This window comes from Chanos chanos, chromosome 1 (assembly GCF_902362185.1).
Source record: "Chanos chanos chromosome 1, fChaCha1.1, whole genome shotgun sequence".
Lineage (NCBI taxonomy): Eukaryota > Metazoa > Chordata > Actinopteri > Gonorynchiformes > Chanidae > Chanos > Chanos chanos.
The window spans coordinates 31187211-31208527 of record NC_044495.1 but is presented as its reverse complement, the minus strand read 5'-3'; the positions used below and the strand labels follow the sequence as shown (position 1 = coordinate 31208527).

The following is a 21317-nucleotide window of genomic DNA, read 5'->3' as shown; positions in this document are numbered from 1 at the left end:
AACCTCATGGACAACCTAATTTTAATTCTTAACTCCCAGTTCATTTACTTTACTTTTATTCAAAGACTCTGTTTGTTGTTAGAGATTTTCACTTCAGTTCACGTCAAAGAAGTCCTTTTCTACATATTATTATAAAATTCACAAAATTCACATTGACTTTTTTTCTTTTTTAAACCATATGTTCATATGGATTTTTGACCTCTCAACCCTAATCCATGGTCCCTGTGTACATTCTAACATAAATGAGCTCAGCCAACCCTATATTTGAGCTTGCTTAGCTTTTCTTTTTCTCACTTGTAGTCCAGAATTCAGCTTACTCTTGCTGTGAATTTGAGACCAGAGGCCTGTGAAATGCCATCTGTGTAACAGAGGCATATGAAGGGTCTTCTGGGCTAAAGGTGAGGTATTTTCCACCTCTGTGGCTTGCTCTTCTTTGACTGCGTGCTGGTTAATTTGCTCTGGAAGTTTGTCACAGGCAAAGTTATCTGGACAGAGCCAGAATTAGTCAGTGACATTACGCCATGGTGCTCATCTCATGCACCATCAAAACTCTCAGCCTCATTAGGGCATAGTTCTAAAATGTGTGTGTGTGTGTGTGTAAGATTGGGTGGACGGGAGAGGAATGTGATGCTGTGTAAGTTTAAATGGGTGCGTGTGATGGATTGAAATATTCTAACAGTTACTTTTATATTTACTTAGGGCTTTAGAGTGAATGTGCATCAATCTGCAGTTGAAGTTAGCATTTGTTTGCTGGATGGTTATATATGCTTGTGTCATTTTAGCCTCTGTTCACATTACACATCATTATTTTGTTGTCTTTAGTGTGGCATCTCTGTGTGAATAGCACACCTGTGTTATGTAATGGCATGGCAGATGGAAAAGCAAACTTGAATGCTTATCCATTGAACTGTATGCAGTACTAATCAATACAGAAGAATTGTGTTTATGTAGATACATGAAACCATGTTCCCGCTGTGAGCTTGACTTGGTAACATGAGCCAGACTGTGTTTCATTGAGTCTCCTTCAAACTGTCAGAAAACAGCCCTGTTTAGACAGAATCAGTGAATAGCACAGCAGACAAGAGTGACGAAGAGTAAAACCACTGTACTGCCTCTGCTTTGAGACAGCTTTCTCCACAGCCGTATGATTAAAAATGCACTTGTACAGTCAGACTTTCAGGGTACATAGCATCTCGTGGTGGTGCCAGCTGGTGACGCTTCTCCTGTGGCCCAGCCCCAGAGGTTCAGTAAAGAGGCAAGCAGAGCGACCCCACTCCACTGGACGCTAATCTTGTATCCTTCCCTCATTAGCCGCGGGGCGGGGGGGGGGGGTGGGGGGAGGGGTTGGTTTGCTCATGTTCCACCAGCACAAGTGGGGCTTCCACAATTAGCACTGTGGATGACATCAAAGTAACATGACCTTAACCTTAATGAATTAAAAAGAAATCTGATTTATTTATTTGATTTTTTTTCTCCCTTTCTTTCTTTATCACTCTTGCTCATGCTGAGGTTTTTAATGTCAGGCTCAATGTAGTGACATGGGAGGTGGTTATCATGACAAGACTCCGCTCCCCCTTTCATTCCAACCTCCCTCTGGCTGCATTATGTTGTGGCAAATTGTGAGACATTTGCAGTGAATAGCCATCAGCAGAAATGGCTAGTAGAAGATTATGAAAGCACACTCTTCTTTCCATCCTTATTTCCTTCATGACACAAAGATTTGAGCAGAAAAAGAAGAGGAGAGGAGGCGCATTTTCACTGTAACTCTGATGTCTTATACCCACTGTGTTAACTGGGTTCCTCTTCCTATCTCAGTCTTTATCTTTCCCTCTGTGCTCTTCTTGCACTTTCTCCCACCTCTGTTCATTCTGAAAATTTGATGTCCATTCAGTGCAGTTAGTTACAAGGAGGCGGGATGGTTATTATTATTTTTCTAATATCAGTGTACCAGGGAAAAAGAGTTTGGAGTAAATGAAAGGGGGTTTGTGTTTGTGTGTGTGTATGCATGCAGAGGAAGGCGAGTCTCTTTCAAAAACAAGGACATGAGAAAGCAGTAGATTAACCCCAGTGACCCCTCTCCCTCTTCTCCCAGTTTCCTGTGGAATGATACGTGCTGTGGGGATAATTTTCCTCCAAATAAATTACAGCCAGTGGGAGAGAAAGAGAGGAGTGAAGAAACATGGTCAGCTTGGGGAATAGGGATGAAAGAAATAGCTAAAATAGCAAGATGTAATTAATGAATTGCTGAACAGGTATGGTATCAAAAGCAAAGATTTCTTTGGTGTTATGAATACCATGGAACTGTTGCCAGTGATTGGGGTGGTTGTACAGATTAAATCAGGTGGGTAACAATGGGGTCTGGCACTAAATTGGAAGTTTACAAGTCAGTGGGCTATCCTGAGCTCAAGAAAATGAGACCAAATGAATTTCAGCTTCCTTTGATGTTGTCTGATATCAGCACATTAATGACATCTAGCCTTTTGTCTGAATACCAGGCCAGCTTGTCGAGAACTTGGAAATAGCACAGTAATGGAAAACAAAGGTATCATTTGAATGGATGTCAGCATTCTTAGAACCTCTTTCTCTCTGTCATTCATCCTAAGCACCTGGCAGAAGTACAAGTTCTAGTCTGCTTTATGGATAAGAACCAGCACAACCTTTGCAAAATGAAGGTCAAGAACAAGTAATTGTTGAAACACATTAAGTACTTCACAAGAGTGCAGGTTTACATTACATGAAGGAAATATAAATCATAAATTCCCTGAGAATTAGCATCTTTAAATTCTATAGCAACCTTCTTTAAAAGGTTTCTTGGCAGTGTTTGAAGCTTCTGAGTACTGTTATCTGAGGAATGAAGGCTTTTGTAATCTTGTTTGTTTGTCTCCCTTTGTTTTCTTTCCTTAGAAGACAGATGTTGTGCCAGAGTGCCAGAGTGATGACGCACAGGTGGAGTACCACACTGATTTGGGCTGTCATTGTCCTTAGCCCCTGCTCCATAGCCGTTGGAAACATTGTCTATCACGTGCCTGAAGAGCAGCCACCCAACACATTGATTGGCAGTTTAGCAGCTGACCAAGGTCTGCCTGACTCAGGTCACTTGTACAAGCTGGAGGTGGGAGCTCCTTACCTTCGGGTGGATGGTAAGACAGGCGACATCTACACCACAGAGATTCCCATTGACCGTGAGACTCTAAAGGACTGCCGTGATCTGTTTGAGGGTGATCCATGCATTCTGGAGTTTGAGGTGTCCATCACTGACCTTATTAAGAGTTCAGGGCCACGGCTGATTGAGGGCTCCATTCATATCCAAGATGTGAACGACAACACACCTCAGTTTGCCTCGCCCATTCTTTCACTTGCCATCCCTGAGAACACACACGTGGGGGCACTCTTCTCCATTCCCATGGCTACTGACAAGGACGCAGGGGAGAATGGAATTGCTGACTACTCCCTAACCACTGGGCCGGATGCTGCCAACCTCTTCAGTCTTCAGGTGGCACAAGACTCAGACGAGAAGCTTCCCCAACTTATTGTGCTCGGAAACCTTGATCGTGAACAGAGGGACTCTTATGACCTCAACATTAAGGTGGTTGATGGTGGCAAGCCACCTCGTTACAGCAGTGCCCTCCTTAGAGTCACTATCACTGATGCCAATGACAACGTGCCCAAGTTTGAAAGGTCACATTATGAGGGCGAGCTGTCTGAGAACAGCCCAGTGGGTCACTCCATTCTACAGGTATGTGAGTTCACCAGCACACTTTATGTCTATCATGAATGTCATAGTAGTGTTGATTTTTGATCAGATCTAGGTGCTGTGATACATATCCCAGATGAGTAAAGAGAATTAGCTTCTTCTTGGAGTCATAAAAATCACATATCACATGCAACGTTGTGAAAGAGTGAGTTATAGAGAGTGTAAGTTTTGAAGGTTAAAAAGAGATGTATGATGCCCTGGCTACAAAGTGCCAACAGTTCCCCCCAAAATGCAACCTGGTGGGAACTCTTGCTAAGGGAGGCTGTTTTCTCACTGGTCCTCTAACGCTATCCCCATACAACAGAGGTTAAGGTTAAGGAAACTGGAAATCAAATCATATTTTCCTTGGTAGTCAATTTCTTTCCTTACCACTTCTAAACACCAGCTTTACAAAGCTGTAGTGAAGTATTGACGAACCATGTGGATTGCATATTGAATTGCTGTGCAAACACAGGCATGTCTAAGATTAGGCCAGCCAGTGGAAGCTTTCCAAGAGCAATTTGAGGCAAGTGTCCAGGCATAAAATTGTTTTAAAAACCGTTAATCCTCTAATTCAACAATTAATCTGTACAAGCTAAATTTTCTGAACGAACATATCACTCTTCTTTTCTTTCTTTCTTAAAATGTTAAATGATGGCAATAGAAAATGGGTGTCAGTGGTATTATGAATGCATATTTACTTATTTATTTATTGGGTCAGAAGTGTTGATGAAGAACTTGGGCGTGTTCAGAGGAAAGCTCTTCACACTGAATGATGAAATGAATTCCCAGTTTGTGTAGGGGATGAAATGAAGTGACTCATACAGAGCAATAATAACATAAGCCCCATGAATAATCTTAGAACTGCCTCAGATTAAGCATTTGCTCTCTGATGCACCGGCTAAGGCACCAGTCTAATGCAGCCTTATACAGAAGCGGAAAGAGTGCTGATGTTGGCAGAAATTATGTTGTTCATTACATTTTTAGGGTTGTTAGATTCTTAATGTTCTTGTTTACGTCTGGTTCAGATAGTAGGTATATGCCACCTGTCTTTAAGATCTAAATGGCGCACAAAATAGAGGTGACAACCCATTTTATGAGTGCTCTCATAGTATCTAGTGGCATTATAGAGTTCCTGTACAGAACAGCTTTCTTTAAAAATGCGTATGGTTTACTTGTGATTAGTTTGTGAGTTGGCTTGGGACTGTATTGATACTGTTCATTTGAAAAGAATAGGCTATATAATATATTGTTCCCTGATTCAGTCACTCTAAGTTAGTTATATAGATAATCCCCCCTTTTGGTGATAAATCTGCAATTTTATTTAAAAGTTAAAAAAAAAAGATACTCCTTCTCTGGAGTTGTGGATAAACGATATTTACTATTTTTCCTTACTGATTTATCAATTAGCTTAATGCAGTTGCGGGATGGGCTCTTAGGGACTTCTCTGGACATGTGAAGCTAATTTTTGGCAGGGAGCACAAACTGTTGGCCAGTACAATCTGTCGCTTCTGATTGGCTCCTGGTTGTCCTGAACCCCTCCAAAGACAAAACAAGTGTGTTTCAATTATGTGAATAGTATGAAGAATGTCCTGTCTCGTTTATTTACTCAATGTCAATGATGTAATTGACAGCCACTGTTGTTGTGTATTCTGATCCCTTGAATGTTGAAAGGAACAATACTGACACTACTATTACCAAAGTAGAAAGATGGTGTCTAAAGGGACCTAACCCCTTCAAAGGTTGCAAAGTTTAGCATCTCTGCTCTTCAGCTAAATAAATGATGAGTTTTGGTTTGTTGTTCAGTGCTAAAGCTCATCTATTATGTGTTGTGCTGCACTAGGTGAAAGCCAATGACTCAGACATGGGGCCCAATGGAGAGGTGACCTATAGTCTGCACCAGGCAACATCCACTGTCCAGAGGCTCCTCAGCATTGACCGCAACACAGGCACCATCTATGTCAAAGGCTTGGTGGACCGTGAGGAGGTCAACCTGCTCAAGTTTTATGTCCAGGCAAAGGATAATGGACCCCAGCCCAAGAGCTCCAGGACACTTGTGACTATCTCTGTAAAGGATCAAAATGACAATGCTCCAGCCATCAGAATCCGTGGCATTGGCTTGGTGACACATGAGGATGGTGTAGCCAACATTTCAGAGGACATGCCTGTTGGGACAGCTGTTGCCCTGGTTGAAGTTTCAGACCGTGATGAAGGTGAGAACGCAGTGGTAACCTGTGTGGTTGCAGGAGATGTCCCGTTCCAGCTCCAGTCTGCCAGTGATGCTGGAAATGACCGCAAGAGGAAGTACTTTCTGAAGACGACAACTCCACTGGACTATGAGCGGATCAAAGACTACAGAATTGAGATTGTAGCTGTGGATTCAGGAAATCCGGCTTTGTCTAGCACAAACTCTTTGAAGGTCCAGGTAACAGATATGAATGATAACGCCCCAGTTTTTTCTCCCACACTGTTTGAGGTTGACTTTCCAGAGGAGAACCAACCTGGTGACAAAGTGCTTGATGTTGTTGCCACTGATGCTGACAGTGGCACTAATGCTGAACTAACATACAGCATCATCTTGGACTCTACCATTACAGGACTGTTTGAAATAGACCCCAACACAGGGGAGGTCCGTGTGCTGAACCAACTGGACCGAGAGCAAAATAGCCGCTATAAGTTCCATGTTGCAGCAACAGACAAGGGTGTGCCAAGCTTGAGAGGAACAGCCACAGTAGTGGTCCGAGTACTGGACCGAAATGACAATGACCCCAAATTTATGTTGAATGGCTACAGCTTCTCTGTCCTTGAGAACATGCCACCGCTCAGCCCTGTTGGCATGGTAACAGTTATGGATCTAGATGAGGGTGAGAATGCTCATGTTCATCTGTCAGTAGAACCTGATAATGGCAAATTTATGATCCAGAATGGCACAGGCACCATCCTGTCCAGCATCTCCTTTGACCGTGAGAAGGAGAGCACTTATACATTTAGACTCAAAGCTGTTGATGGGGGTGACCCACCACGTTCATCCTATGTTGGAATCACTATCAATGTCCTGGATGAAAATGACAATGCTCCTTATGTCACAAAGCCATCAAACTCCACCTACAAATTCTTGCAACCCCAAGATAACCTAGAAACTCATGTGGAGAGAGTAGAGGCTGAGGACATAGACAGTGGGCTAAATGCTGAGCTTCAATACAGCATTATCGGGGGCAATCCCCATGGCCTGTTTCGCATCTCTTCCACTGATGGAGAGATCACACTGGCCAAAGAATTTGACCGCAAGCACAATGGCCTCCATCGCTTAGTAGTGAAAGTCAGTGACAAGGGTAAACCTCCACGCCACACAACAGCGCTGGTACACATCTTTGTCAATGACACCATGGGTAATGTGACCTTGATTGAGTCTCTGGTAGGCCACAGTCTCTACACGCCACTAGACACTGATATCGCTGGGGACCCTGACTATGTGCGGGCCCAACCCAGCAATATCATCTATGGAATTTTGGCAGGCGCTGCTGGGGTCATCATGGTCTTTGTGGTTGTTGTGGTCGTTAGACGCTATTTGCAGAAGAAGGCCAAGAGTGGTTACCAGGCAGGCAAGAAGGAGACCAAAGATCTCTATACCCCAAAGCAGGGACCTAAGAGCAGTAAAGGAAAAAAGGGAAAGAAGAACAAGGCTCCTAAACCGGCAAAACCCTTGGAGGAGGATGAGGAGGCCAGCCTTCAGAAAGGTCTTAAATTCAATCTGATGAATGACAGTGTCAATGACAGCCCTAGAATCCATTTGCCACTCAACTACCCTCCGGGGAGCCCTGACTTGGGCCGTCACTACCGTTCCAACTCTCCCCTGCCCTCTATCCAACTTCAGCCTCAATCACCCTCTGCCTCAAAGAAGCACCAGGCTGTACAGGACCTGCCTGCAACCAACACCTTTGTGGGAACAGGGGACAACAACTCGACAGGTTCTGACCAGTATTCGGATTACAGCTACAAGGGCAACCCTCAGAAATACAACAGCAAACAGGTAGGAGACCATTTTATCTACAACCATCACCACATAACATGGACTGATGGGATGTATTAGGGTTTGGGACTGAATGAGAAACCAAAGCTGCACTGATCACCACAAAGCAAGCTCTGTCAAATGGGGCTTGTCTTTTTTGTTTGGTGTATTTCTATGTTTATTTATGTTCACTGACACTCTTAATTGTACACATCTTGGAAGGAAAAATAGTTTTAAGATAAAATCACATATCTGTTTCAGTTTCACATGAAGGAACTTGACACTGGCTTAATTTTTTTTTTTTAAATTTATTTATGTTTTTTTTTTTTTTTTCAAAAGGGGCTTCCTTTCTTTGGACTTCATTGCCCCATATAAGCTTATATCAATCTGTTTGAAGTATTTTAAAAAATGATCCTCGTGTATGATCCTCCTTCACACCAGATGTTATGCCTTACAAGACAGTCTTTTGTTCTTAGAACAGCCAGTGATGAGAAACGTGAACAGAAACGTGTTCTGTTACCTTCGATTTTCAGGGATTTGACTGTGTTAGGTAAATTTATTTTGATAGGGATTCTTAGAATTGTTCCATAATTTTGAGTTGTAAAAATTGGCAGGTCAAAAAGATAACTGGCCAAGTCAATGCTGATTTTTGAAAGCACAATTTAAAAAGGGCTCTTTGTGTCTGCGAATTATATATATATATATATATATATATATATATATATATATATATATATATATATATATATATATATATATATATATATATATAGCAACAGCTGTAACTTTAAAAAAACAAAACAGGATTTTAATTACTGCGTTTCCATTTTCCGAGGCTAAAATAAAATATTTTCACAGAATAATACCAGGTAAACCCCTCCCATCCCCTGGCCTCCACAAACTGAGAGTGCCTTATATTATCTGATGTGCGTATGTGGTAACATTTAGCACCATCTTACAATTGGTTTCCAAGAGTTATGGACTCTGGAGTTTTGGCCAACTAGTGCACAATGTCACTGCCACTGTGAATTGAGAGGTTTAAGAGGGATGAAAAAAGACAGATAAAAGAAAAGCTCACAATGCACATATGTATATATGTGCATTGATGAGTTTTGTTATACTATACTGTGTTGTTTCATAGAGTAAACCAAAAATAGTGCACCTCTGTATTTACATTTGTTGAGGACTTTAGAGACAATCGTACGTTCATTGTTATGCAAGTTGTACATTGCCAATTACAATGTATTTCTTACTGTTTTTTCTTTGTTTACTTTTTGATTTTCTCATGTGTGCTTTTTATGGAGCATCTAAGGGCTGCTTAAGTCAGTACAGTTTTCAGTTACAGTTCCCCTCAACTTGCTTCACCTCAAACACTAATCCTGTGTGCTCACAGGCAGGGTTCAGTAGCCAACCAGCTAAATCTAATTTTCCATATAGAAATGATGTTTTTTTTTGTTTTGGTTTTTTTTGGCAATCCACTACGAAGACACTCCTTGCTGTGTCCGTAACCATTCATCTCTTGAGTAGTCCTGCACAGCTTGTCTGGCACGTTGAAGTGTAAGAAGTATGTGTTAGAAGCTAACACCAGCATGGTTCTCATATTGCGAGTGATAATCTTCTGTCTCATTCAGCCAGAGGGAGGTTGAGTTTAATAGATAAATGTAATTGAGCATGCCCTGCAGCCTAGTGACATTGGCTTGCCTCAAATGCGCTTGTTCAATACGATCTCCTCTGTTATGTGTTGACTGTGTGTATCATCTGTGAGTGTAACTGTAATTTAAGGCTGTAGCCATTCCCCCGTTTCATCGTGCGTTCAGTGTTGCTTTGATTTATTTTCATTTGTTTTTTGCTTTGGTTCTTTAGTGTTAATCATTTATTTGCAATAATGTATCTTGCTTCTTTTGGATATTTTTGTTTTTATAATGAAAGCAAATTTTATTTCAATAAAAAAAACCTTGTAAAAACATTCAAATTCAGATCTGGTTGTGCATTCAATGGTTTGGTGTCAGCAGCCATAAAACATGGGGATCATATTTATCCTCCAAAGGGACATGAATTCTCAAGGTACAGTATTATACTTTTCATTTGTGCTTACATTTTTTTGATCACAACATTACATTGTCAAGTCATTTCGCGAGTGAAAATTGCCTTGTTTATTTTTACAATAACTAACGCTTAAAACATATTTCCATGTTGAGGCCAAACAGCTTCTTTTTCTCAAGGCTGATTTATCTACATTAAACGCGTACATCTGTTCATTCAAACCTGCTATATATTTTTTGTTTGTTTGTTTTTCTTAGCAGATAAAGAATAGTCTGTGCTGTTTCACTTTTGACACAGTCTTCTTGTTTAACAGTGGATGTAGTGAGTTACATACCCCCCGCCCATTTCCCCCTCCCAAGAACCATATTTTCTCTACTTCTTTACTTATGACATTTATGATGTGACTCCATTACAACTCAACCAACCTGAAGGAGTCCCGCCTACAGTCAACATGACTTCACAACATCCTGTTTTTGTGAGTTCTGTGTGTGTTCTTGTTTTTTATGTCATCCATGTCAATCATGACAGCTACATTCACATTCCAGAAGGAACTGAGTGGAGGGACAATTCAGACAAGTCTGAACAGCTCTTCAGATGGAGAGAAAGGTGTGCCAGTACAAGCAGTGTCACATAGGGTCTCCAGCGTAGCCACTCTTGAAAGGCGAGTTCAAGGGAAGGTTCCAGGAGACCTTGTTCCATTTGGATACGATTTGATTGGCTCCTTGTATGCCCGCGGCTCATCTGGCTCCTTAAACACACATGGATGCGCGCAGGCACACACGCACACACACACACTCACATTTGCCCCTTTCTGACCATTGAAATTCTGATAGCATCCACCCTTCTTAAGAGCCGCCAATTCTGCCCTCAGCTTACGCTGTTGTCATGGAAACGGAATGACCAGTGTGTGTGTGTTGTGTGCTGACTCACAGCCTCTGTGGTGCAGGTGGGAGAGAAAGACAGAGCAAGGGAGGGAGGCAACATGGGAGCAGGAAGGAGAAAACGAGACAGGGGGCGTCAATACACAGATTTAAGGGGTGGGGGGTAGGCATATCAGTATGCCGGTCCACTTCAATCTTTCATGTTCCCTAGATTCCATTCCTTTGCACTCCACATCCAACCCTACACCTCATACACCATCTATTTATTTATTCATTCGTGAGCCCCCTTTTTTTTCTCCCCGGCTTGCTTTTCAGAGATGCTCCAACGCGGCAAAACCCTTGTCATGTCTAAATCGCTGCCCTGTAATGTGCCCATCAGTGCATCTCATGAAAATGAAATGCGGAGGGTGGGGGCAGTCATCCAAACTCTCTGTACTTTTTAGGAGGAGACATAGAGAGAGAAGGAAGAAAGAAAGAGAGAGAGAGAGAGAGAGAGAGAGAGAGAAAGAAAGTACTGTACCTTGAGCTTTTATTGTCCCATGGGCTCTGCTGTCAAAATTTAAAAAAAAAAAAAAATGGATACTATAGTCTTAATGTAGCTGTACGCACATCAGATAATGTTTCCTGGTGTCATGCATGGACCTGTGTGTGTGTGTGGGGGGGGGGGGGGGGGGGGGTGGGGGGTTGCTTTGTATATTCTTTAGCATAATATCCATGTATCTTTCTGCATTATTATTGTGCCTCTTAACAGACTAACCCTTGCCTGATTGAAGTTACGTAGAGACTCTGTCATGCTGAAGTGGTGATAGATTATCCCTGATGTTGATGTGCACACAGATGCATCAGACAGCTACTTGTTCTGCTACAAGGCCTGCTGTCCTATTCTACCTTCCACATTCTTTCTTTCTTTCTCTCTTTCTTTCTTTCTTTCTTTCTTTCTTTCTTTCTTTCTTTCTTTCTTTCTTTCTTTCTTTCTTTCTTTCTTTCTTTCATTCTTTGATGTTGTGGGTGCAAAGGAGCTGAAAACATAATAACATGTTCGAAAGGCAAAAAGAAGGAGAGAGCAGGGGAGGTGGTCTTTTTAGCATCATGAGGGAGTGCTGTGAAATGGGTTGTAGAGAGCCAAACAATGGAGAACACTTCCCGTATGTACCTCATAGCTATTTGCATCCGTGATATGTGACAATGTATGTTTATTTCAGAGAATATTTAATATCCTTTTTCTCTTTCTTTTCCTATTTTTGTATATCTCTTTCTCCATTTACTTGCCCCCTGCTTTCCTTTCACATTTGCCTCTCCCTTTATGTCTCTCTCTCTCTCTCTCCCTCTCTCTCTCACCCCGCTCTATCAGTGTATGATATGGGCAGGGCTGCATGACTTCAAATCATACAGTGAGGCTGAAAGTCCATTATGGAAATCAGCTCTGTCTAACACACCCTGAACTTTGGCCATGTCAGGTGACTGTGGCTCTGTGGTGTTCAGGAGAGGCATAAGAACCCTCCGTCACCACGGTTTGCCGAATAGAGCGGAAGAAGGCTGGTGTGCAGTTGTGACTCATCTGCGGAGAAAAAAAAAAAAAAGCTGTTGGGAGAAATGTAGGGAAATTGTGAAAGGAGTGATTTAAAAAGTGCAAAATGCTTTTAGAAAGAAGCATGGAATAACAAGAGGCTGCTGCGTTGCATTATTCATGTGTTGTCGTTGACAACACAGAGCTAATTAAAATGAAAAGGCAGCTAATTTTTGGAGGAAGCAGCATAACGATAATGGACTGACACCCCCCCCCCCCCCCACCCCACCCCCCCCCCCCCATCCGCTCTCTCTCCTTTATTTGCTTATTTATGTTTTCCGTCTTACCAGACACGTTTGATGAGATGGAGAATCATTAACTTGGCAGTGGGGCACAATTGCGTGAGCAGCCATAAGGTATATAGCCACTAGTATCTTTTGTTCGCGTGTGTCATAAGAGAAGATTGCAGCACTTTGAACAGACCTGTGAGCCATGTAGTTAAATTAGATCTGCCCTTTAGTGTCTGCCACTTTTTTTTTTTTTTTTTTTTTTAAGAACAGCAATCCGCCCAGCACAGCAAACAGGACATTTGATGTCCTGGCTATATTGTCTTATGGGTTATTTGAGTGTTTAAAGATACAAATAGATATAGATATAGATATAGATATAGATATAGATATAGATATATCTGTCTATCACTCGGCTACTGTTACCACAGTACCACAGCTACACTCAGTTTTTCATTCCCTATTAATGGAGGATTTAATGGAACAGTGTAATAATCTGTCAAAATCTGCATCATTACTAGCGTCTGTGGTTGTGTTTTTAGGACCCAGCTTTTCCCCTGCTTGTTAAGTCCCTGGTCTGTTCAGCCTATCCTTGCTGGGTGTATAACTTTCTTTTTTTTTCAACAGTGGCCTATGCCTGTTTAGACATGCCCTACAGGGGGCTAATGCTCTGAATGACAGTGACAGGCCAGGGGATGGGCAGTTCACAAACACACACACACACACACACACACACACACACACACAAAGGAATGTTTTATTGTCCTTTAATCCGAAAATTCCTAGGAGTGCAAATCACTCAGCACGGGAACATTAGTTCAGCTCTGTGATGGGCGCATGTGTGCGTATGCATTCAAGCATGTGCAGCGGCCCATCCTGGCCTGGGGGACGAGACGAGGGGAGAGTATTCACACAGGTGAATGCCAGTATACAAAGACTCGCTGTGTTTTCTTTTTCCCTTGTCACTCATGTAGTCTTCCATCTAACATTATAGAGATGCCCTCTAGGCCCCTGTCATGAACCAGGATCAAGGTCAGGGATATTAGCCCATATTTAGTGCCATTATCAAAACTACTTGAGCCTATGTGAGGATGGTCATTTGCTATGCTCTGCTCTATGCTTTGTTCGAAAAAATCTTGTGGAGTGTCAAGGAACGGCCTCTTTGATTTTTGAGGCACCATGTCTGGCTATACGTGTTTGAATGTCTCTCCGGGGCATATTTGTCCATTTACTTTAATGGACCGTTATTAGCAATTAGCATTAGCATGCTCAGGCATGCTGCCTTAACCATGCCTTTGAGGGTATTTTGAAGCGCCGACTTTACTGTCAAGCACAGTTATGTGAGAGCATAAAAAAAGGGAAAACGGACAGATTATTTGGCTTTGGTGCTTTGACCCTGTTGTAATAAGGGGCACGAATCTATGTATCTTCCACCTCCGTACAGGCTCTCTTCTTATCACAAACCCCCACCCCCCCTTCTCTGACTGTCACTTTCTTCCTGTGGGCTGTCAGTGTGTTTGGGTGACGTGTGGTCTTCGACATGGTGACTGCACTCTTTTGCTGTTACTGCGACTCCACTCCTCTGTTTCCCCTGAGGCCTAGCCACACATACTCTCGTTGTCAGCTAACATCTGCTGAGATTATGCCACACTCTCACACATAGACAAACTCACACATACCCACGCACGTACACACACGCACGTGCACACACACACGCACGCGTGCACGCGCACACACACACACACACACACACACACACACACACACACACACGCACAGGCACAAATGAGCATCCCCATAATCATAATAATTAACGAGGAATCCAGTCAAGGCCGCAAAGCCTGTAGAACCCAACCATTTTGGCATTTTAGGACAATTTCCACGAAAGAAGTAGGATGAGAGAGGGAAAAGGTTATCTGTCCATGAAGAGGCATAGTGCCTCATGCTAATTACAGAGATGTATACATACAGAGAGGATGTGTACAGCCAATTGTAGCTCTCTGCATGACTGCACATTCCTGTTGCCTTATAAAGAATTCTCTCTCTTTCTCTTTTTCTCTCTCTCCCTCTCGCTGTCTCTCTCTCCTTCTTCCTCTGGCTTTTTCTCTCTCCTTTGTGTTCACGCTCCGCTTTTAATCTGCTGGAGAGAGCGAGTGACTCGTACATGGATTTAATTAGCGTGCTGGGACAGCGGAGAGTTGGAGCTGTGAATCAGAGGAGACAGACGGAGTGAGAGAAAGAAAGACACAGAGCGGGAGAAAAAGAGAGAGTGAATGAGTGTGAACTTCGCTGGCTCTGCTGTTCAGTCACCCAGCAAGACTGGCCAACCCATGCTGTCATATTTCCCACTTAATTGATTGTTTCTCCCACTCTGGGCAAATGGACAATCAGCAATACACACACGTCCACATGGGCTGATGACCTGGGACACACACACACACGTGCGTACACACACGTACGTACACACAGATGCGCGCGCACAAACACACACACACACACACACATACACGCAGGGAAGCACACATAAACAAGCTGCTGATTTGTGGCGCACAATCACACTGATGTTAACAGCCATTCAAACAAAATCACAAGCTCTGAGAGCCAAATGCAAACATATACACATGTGAATTCATTTACATACACATACACAAACATACACACACACACACACACACACACGCGCGCGCGCGCGCGCTCTTAGTGACCAACATGCACTTCCGCATACACAAATCATAGCACTCCTTGAATGCATATGGATGAAACGATGAAATCCAATGAAGCCCAACTGGACAGCACTGTCAGTTCTGTTTAGTGCTGCCATGTCGGCTCCTACAGTTACAGAATGCAGAGCTGTAATTAATGCCAGCCACAGCAGCCGTTGATTCTGACTGAGCCAAAATGGACGGAAGACATCTTGGCTTGTGTTTGGTTCTGGAATGGTAATCGGCATAGAAAGGACAGAACTGGAACAGATGTTTTCTAACACTTTCTTTTTGTGTGCGCATGCACACACACACACACACACACACACACACACACAAAAAGAAGTCTGACCACATTGAGCTGAAATACATAATTAAGATACTGAACACAGTAACATGTTTTCCAGTGTAAGAGTATACATGAATGGCACACATATAGACAAGGAGCCCTGTTCCAGTCTCTTTCGCTGAAGGTTCTATATATGTAATGGGGTTGTTGTCTTGATGAAATGTCATTGTTAACAATGCCATTTGAGTCTCATTTGAGAAAGTTTTTGGCCTTTGACTGTAGTAGCAGGAACCTGTTAGTACTGCAGGGGTCTGTGCAGAGGGTGTCATGAGGGCTGAGACTGGAAGCAGGTGGCACATCGCTGCTAAGGAGAATACTCATTGACCTGTACTCCACCCTTAACACATGTTGTCTCTCCCTCTCTCTCCCTCTGTCTCTCTGTGTTCATGTGTTTGTGTGTGTGCTTTTATGACTTATGCGTTTATGTGTGTGTGTGTGTGTGTGTGTGTGTGTGTGTGTGTGTGTGTGTGTGTTTGAAACAGACAGAAAAAAAAAGAAAATCTCTTAGCTCTAGGCGAGACAATGTTCCACTTTGCCAGTGGAGCAGGTGGCAAAACAACATAGAGCAGACAGAGCTTCCTTGAAACACACACACACACACACACACACACACACAGATGGACATACATGCACTTCCCCAGACCTCTTGGTTCAGAACTTTGTCCCTGGATGGAATTGAAAATCCCTCTTTTCTTCTGTGTGTCTCATCTAGTGTACAAATAGACATGTACCCACCCACCCAACTACACACACACACACACACACACATACACACACACACACACACACACACACATACACTCTTACCCTTCAGTAATGCTTTTGATTGACATTCCCCAGCACTACGGCCATCCCTACTCAGTAGTTACCTGAGTCTGGGTTGGCAGATCTTGGCACAGTCATTTGTCATGTCTATATTTAACCTACTCCTGTACCGCTCTTGTACCAGTGCCAGTCCTTCCTCTGCCAACTGACCAAACAAGAGACTGGCATGACGAGAGACGACAGAGAGAGAGCTGGTGCAGTTATTACTGAGTGGAGAAAATTGGTCCTCAGTGAGGTCAGGACAGGAGAGTGCCAGTGCTGAGGACTGCTGTGTGATTGTTGTCAGTGGGGGGTCTAAGGGAGAGAGAGGGAATAGCAGGAGGGAGGGAATGGATGTACTGAGCACATGATGGAGGGACTATGGCTTCCTTTGCCCTAGATTTCATTCCCATAGATTTGTGATTGGGGAGAGAGAGAGAGAGAGAAGGAGAGAGGTTATTAGTTCTGCTGATCATTGTGATAATAGTGGTTGTACTCATAGCGGTAGTTGCTGGTGGGTGGTTGTCAAGTGTTGTAGTAGAAACTGGATTATTCTTTATATTTTTAAAGTTTTCGTGGTCTGCATTAGCCCAGTTATTTCACTGTAACACACTGCAATTTTAACAAAGGCATGGATTTTCTGCTCATTAGTAAATGCAGAGGGAGAGGTGAAACTGTGATAAATTTAGTAGTTGAAAAACTAGAATGAGAAACGGATGAGTAAAAAACACTACTGAGATAAAGAGAAGAGGATGAGAGAGGGAAAGAGAGAGAGAGAGAGCACAAGAGCTTGTGGGCAGTTATTGTGATTGAACAAACAGTATCGCTCGCACATCCATTGATCCTTCAATTTATCAATCAATCTTTGCTGGTTCCTGTGGGGCTCCCACTCAACCACACAGCAATACAGATCGACACAAGAAATTGGATCACCTACAGCTACATTTACACACACACACACACACACACACACACACACACACACACGTGGTCACACACGCGTGCATACACACACACATTTTGTGTTTAGCTTTGCCCAATTTTAATATTTTAATATTAAACATTATAATAATGTTTGATCTGAGAGTGCCAATCAGATGAGAGCTCACAGAGGACAGCATAGCCACAGTTTGAATACACAGCAGGTTTTGGTTGTGCAGAAGGGAACTGTGTGACTAGTGGGGGAGAGAGAGAGAGAGAGAGAGAGAGAGAGAGAGAGAGAGAGAGAGAGAGAGAGAGAGAGAGATATGAGTACGAGGTTCAGAGCAGGTCATGCCAGTCCCCTTTTCTTTCAGCTCCATTGGACTGTCCAGCCCTCCGGGCTCTCTCACTCACTCATTGTCTACCGGACATACAGCCTTAACATGACATAACATCACACTCTTTCTCTCACTCCATCTATTTATCCAGTTTCTCACTTTTCCTCTTTTTATTACACTCACCCATTTCCATTATCCATCCATTCATCACTACATCCATCATACCTTCATATATCTGGTTACATGACCCTCATCACTACCACATGCTGGACTGTACTGGAGAACTGTGTGTGTGTGTGTGTGTGTGTGTGTGTGTGTGTGTGTGTGTCCAGTTGTAGGGGCAGGCTTGGGCGGCCAGGCAGAAAATAGACTGACAAGTAAGGGGAGTGTAGCGTGAGATTTTATTAAGGGTTAGGAGAGGGATTTTCAGGAGGATAAACTCCTCTTAAAGGCATTGGGGTCAGAGTATGAAGGGATAGGGAGAAAATAGGGGAGAAATATAGGAGAGAGCAGATGAGAAAAGAGAGGAGAAACACAGGAAAAGAGAGAGGGGGAAGTGTAGTGATGTAGCCTGTGGTTGGTTTTGGAGTGACTGTATTTCTGATGAATTACACACACACACACACACTCACACGCACACATTATCTTCAGGGGTCAACATTTGCAGTTTTCTTTGGGGTGGGATGGGGTGGGGTGCATGTGTGTGTGTGTGTGTGTGTGTGTGTGTGTGTGTGTGTGTGTGCGTGCCCTAGGGTTCCACCGATCAGCAGACTACACTCTTCTCACCCTAATGGAGTGGGTAAGAGGAGGCTGTCCATCTGTTTAATACCAGCAACTCCCTCTGCTCATGCTGTTATCCACACTGTCACCACTGTGTGTGTGTGTATGTGTGTGTGTGTGTGTGTGTGTGTGTGTGTGTGTGTGCGCGCGCATGCATGTGAAGCCTTCGTTTGCATCTGCATCTGTATAAAAAACGAGCTTCAGAAATGACAGTGCATTTTTCTAGAGTCTAGTTATGTAAACACCAAGTCTGCTGTTGCTAATTGATAGTGGCCCACCTGTAGTGTGCACCCCACAATCACACATCTCAGAGCTTTAATGAAGTCTTTCTTCATAATGGTCACGTTAGGTTTTTTTTTTGTTTTGTTTTGTTTTGGTTTGGGTTTTGCCACGTTGTTGTGTTGCTGAGATGGTTAACAGTAACTGTCATTAGTCAAAACACTTGTTATTGAATTATTCTACATAACTAACCAAAAAAAAAAAAAAGTTTTGAGCAGGAGTACTCATCCAAAATGATTTGAGATTTGATTTAAATCTCTTTCACGGCTGGTATGTGGTGGAATTGAACAAATGGCATGAGAGTGTGTCTACTTTGTCCTTCTGAGCTGTGGTCATTTTGACAAGGGGAGAAACTCATAAACCAGCCCACTCTCTTTCCATCCAACTCACAAAAAGAAAAAAAGAACCAAAAAACAAAAAAAAAAAACAGTGAAATAAATAAAAAAGAAAACAAAGCAAAACAAAAGAAAACAAACTTTATTTTATTTATTTTTTTGTACCTCTCTTTGATTTAATATTGCCACCGTGTTGCTCACCTTCAGCTTCCTTTCCTTGCCGCAAACTGTTCGCTTGAGATAACACAATCTTACAGAAAGTAAATAAATAAATAAAAGAGAGAGAGAGAGAGCGAGAGAGAGAGAGAGAGAGAGAGAGAGAGAGAGAGAGAGAGAGAGAGAGAGAGTCAGCATTAAAAAATAAACTTAAAAGCAAACATGAGGTGTTATTTAGCGTCTTTGCTACTTGACCACACATTTTATTTAAAATCATTAGTTGTCATTGAAAGTCAGTATTTTTTTTCCCTTTACCTTCTTTTCAGGAGGGCATAAGTCGTCTCTCTGCATCGTAGATGTACAAGTGATGAATAGCTTCTCTCTCTCTCTCTCTCTCTCTCTCTCTCTCTCTCTCTTTCGACCATGAGGCTGTAGACTGTTTGCATATGCACACAGTGATGTCTCAGTCATCTGTCTGAGAGAAGGTATAATCTATTATGCGGGGGAGAGAGGGAACAGGGCAGAGACTGAGAGAGAGGAGAGGTGTGGGGAAGAATACTGGTTGTATCTTAGCTGCCTGGCTTACCGTATTGCCCCCCCCCCCCCCTCTCTCTCTCTCTCTCTCTCTCTCTCTCTCTCTCTCTCTCTCTCGTTATCTCCCCCTTTTTTCTCAAGGTTAACCTGCTCTTGAAGTGCCATGCAACAGCAGGAAAAGGGGAATGTGGGGGACTACTGGTATAGAAACCAGAATGGCGAATGGCTCCTCTTTTTTTTTTATGGTCTTGAGACCTTGTCAGTCGATTGCCTTTTCCTGTCTGCACCATGTTGATCCTGCTGCTCAGTGGAGAGAGGTCTGGTTTGAAATGACAGTTTCTGGGTCACAACTCACAGCTTCCTCACTTAGTAAAGGTTTCCCCTTCTGAACTGTAAGGTTTATGTGCTATCATGGCCTTAAAGGGTAGAAAAGAGGAAAAGAAGGATTTTTAATTTCCTCTCTCTCTCTCTCTGTCTCTCTCTCAGTCTATCTATCTCTATCTCTATCTGTATCTCTCTCTCTCCCTTAGCTATAATCCTTCAGCATTAAGAAGACTTGAGGACTGAATTTGTGTCTTTGGTTATTTGTCTCTTAATCACTGATATACTTTTTCCTCCTTGGACATAGGCCAAACAGGTCAGAGAGAGAATGAGGGAGCTGGAGAAAAAAAAGAGAGAGAGAGAGAGAGAGAGAGAGAGAGAGAGAGAGAGAGAGAGATGGTAAAGGAGATGTTAATAACCTTTGACATATGGCCTCATTATAACTCTCAGTGCAGTGTTTGTTAGAACTTTTTTTTTTTTTTGGTTGAATATTTAGATTTTTTTTCTTTGTTTTCCCTCAGAACTTCTTATTTTCTTTAATGACCTAAAATGCTCTCAAAATTATACTGATTTGGCACACCATTAACAGTGGTGGGTGTTTAACAGTGAATTTCTAGATAAATGATTTTTTGGAAATATCAAATGGCTAAAAAGAAAAGGTCTATTTCTCAACAGCATGTGGTTTAGTGTATCATTTGTAATTTAGCTGAGACTCTTCTCATTCATTCCCACATGACAAATCATCTGTGGCTATTAGTTTTTAATCTGAAATTGAATTGAAATTTAATCTGAAAATTTACATCAACAATTTCATTACAAGAAGGTGAAGATTATAATGGACTCAGACGTGACACAGCTTGAAATTCCCCTGAAAACAAGATCAAGAAAGAAGCTCAACCCTAGACACCTCTGTTATTGAAATTAAAACTGAATTTAATTTGTGGGATCCATAGAAAATAACCAGTTAGTGTAATTATACTTAGCTGCAAACACAACAAAATTGAGTAATTATTTATTCCACATAGTGCTTTCCATTTGAAGACCACAGATGTGACTGTGTTGTAAAGGAAACCTGATTTTGTGTGGGTGCTGGTAGGTGATCATTTCTTTTACAGCCTCTTCTAATGCTTTTCTTTTCTGATTTCACAATTAGAAATTAGAGACCCTCAGTTTGAACAAGACAGTGATGCAACAATATAATACAACAGAAATTTTCTGCGTCGTATGGTGACTATAGGTTCCACTGTGCATCACAGGAAAAAAAAACAAAAAAAAAACATAAATAAATAATGCGACATACCGAGAGCATAGATCGGGTCAGTCATCAACACACCCCAT

At 42.4% G+C, this 21317-nt stretch overlaps 1 protein-coding gene across 1 annotated transcript in view; it reads left to right on the top strand.

The window, feature by feature from the left end:
* The window catches only part of pcdh1b (protocadherin 1b), a 144666-nt gene that overhangs the window by 7228 nt on the left and 116121 nt on the right, over positions 1-21317 (top strand). Inside the window, exons 2-3 of the mRNA XM_030768000.1 lie at positions 2905-3736; positions 5577-7763. Of these exons, the coding sequence (XP_030623860.1) occupies positions 2912-3736; positions 5577-7763 (3012 nt within the window). The 5' untranslated portion in view covers positions 2905-2911. The remainder of the gene's footprint in view (positions 1-2904; positions 3737-5576; positions 7764-21317) is intronic.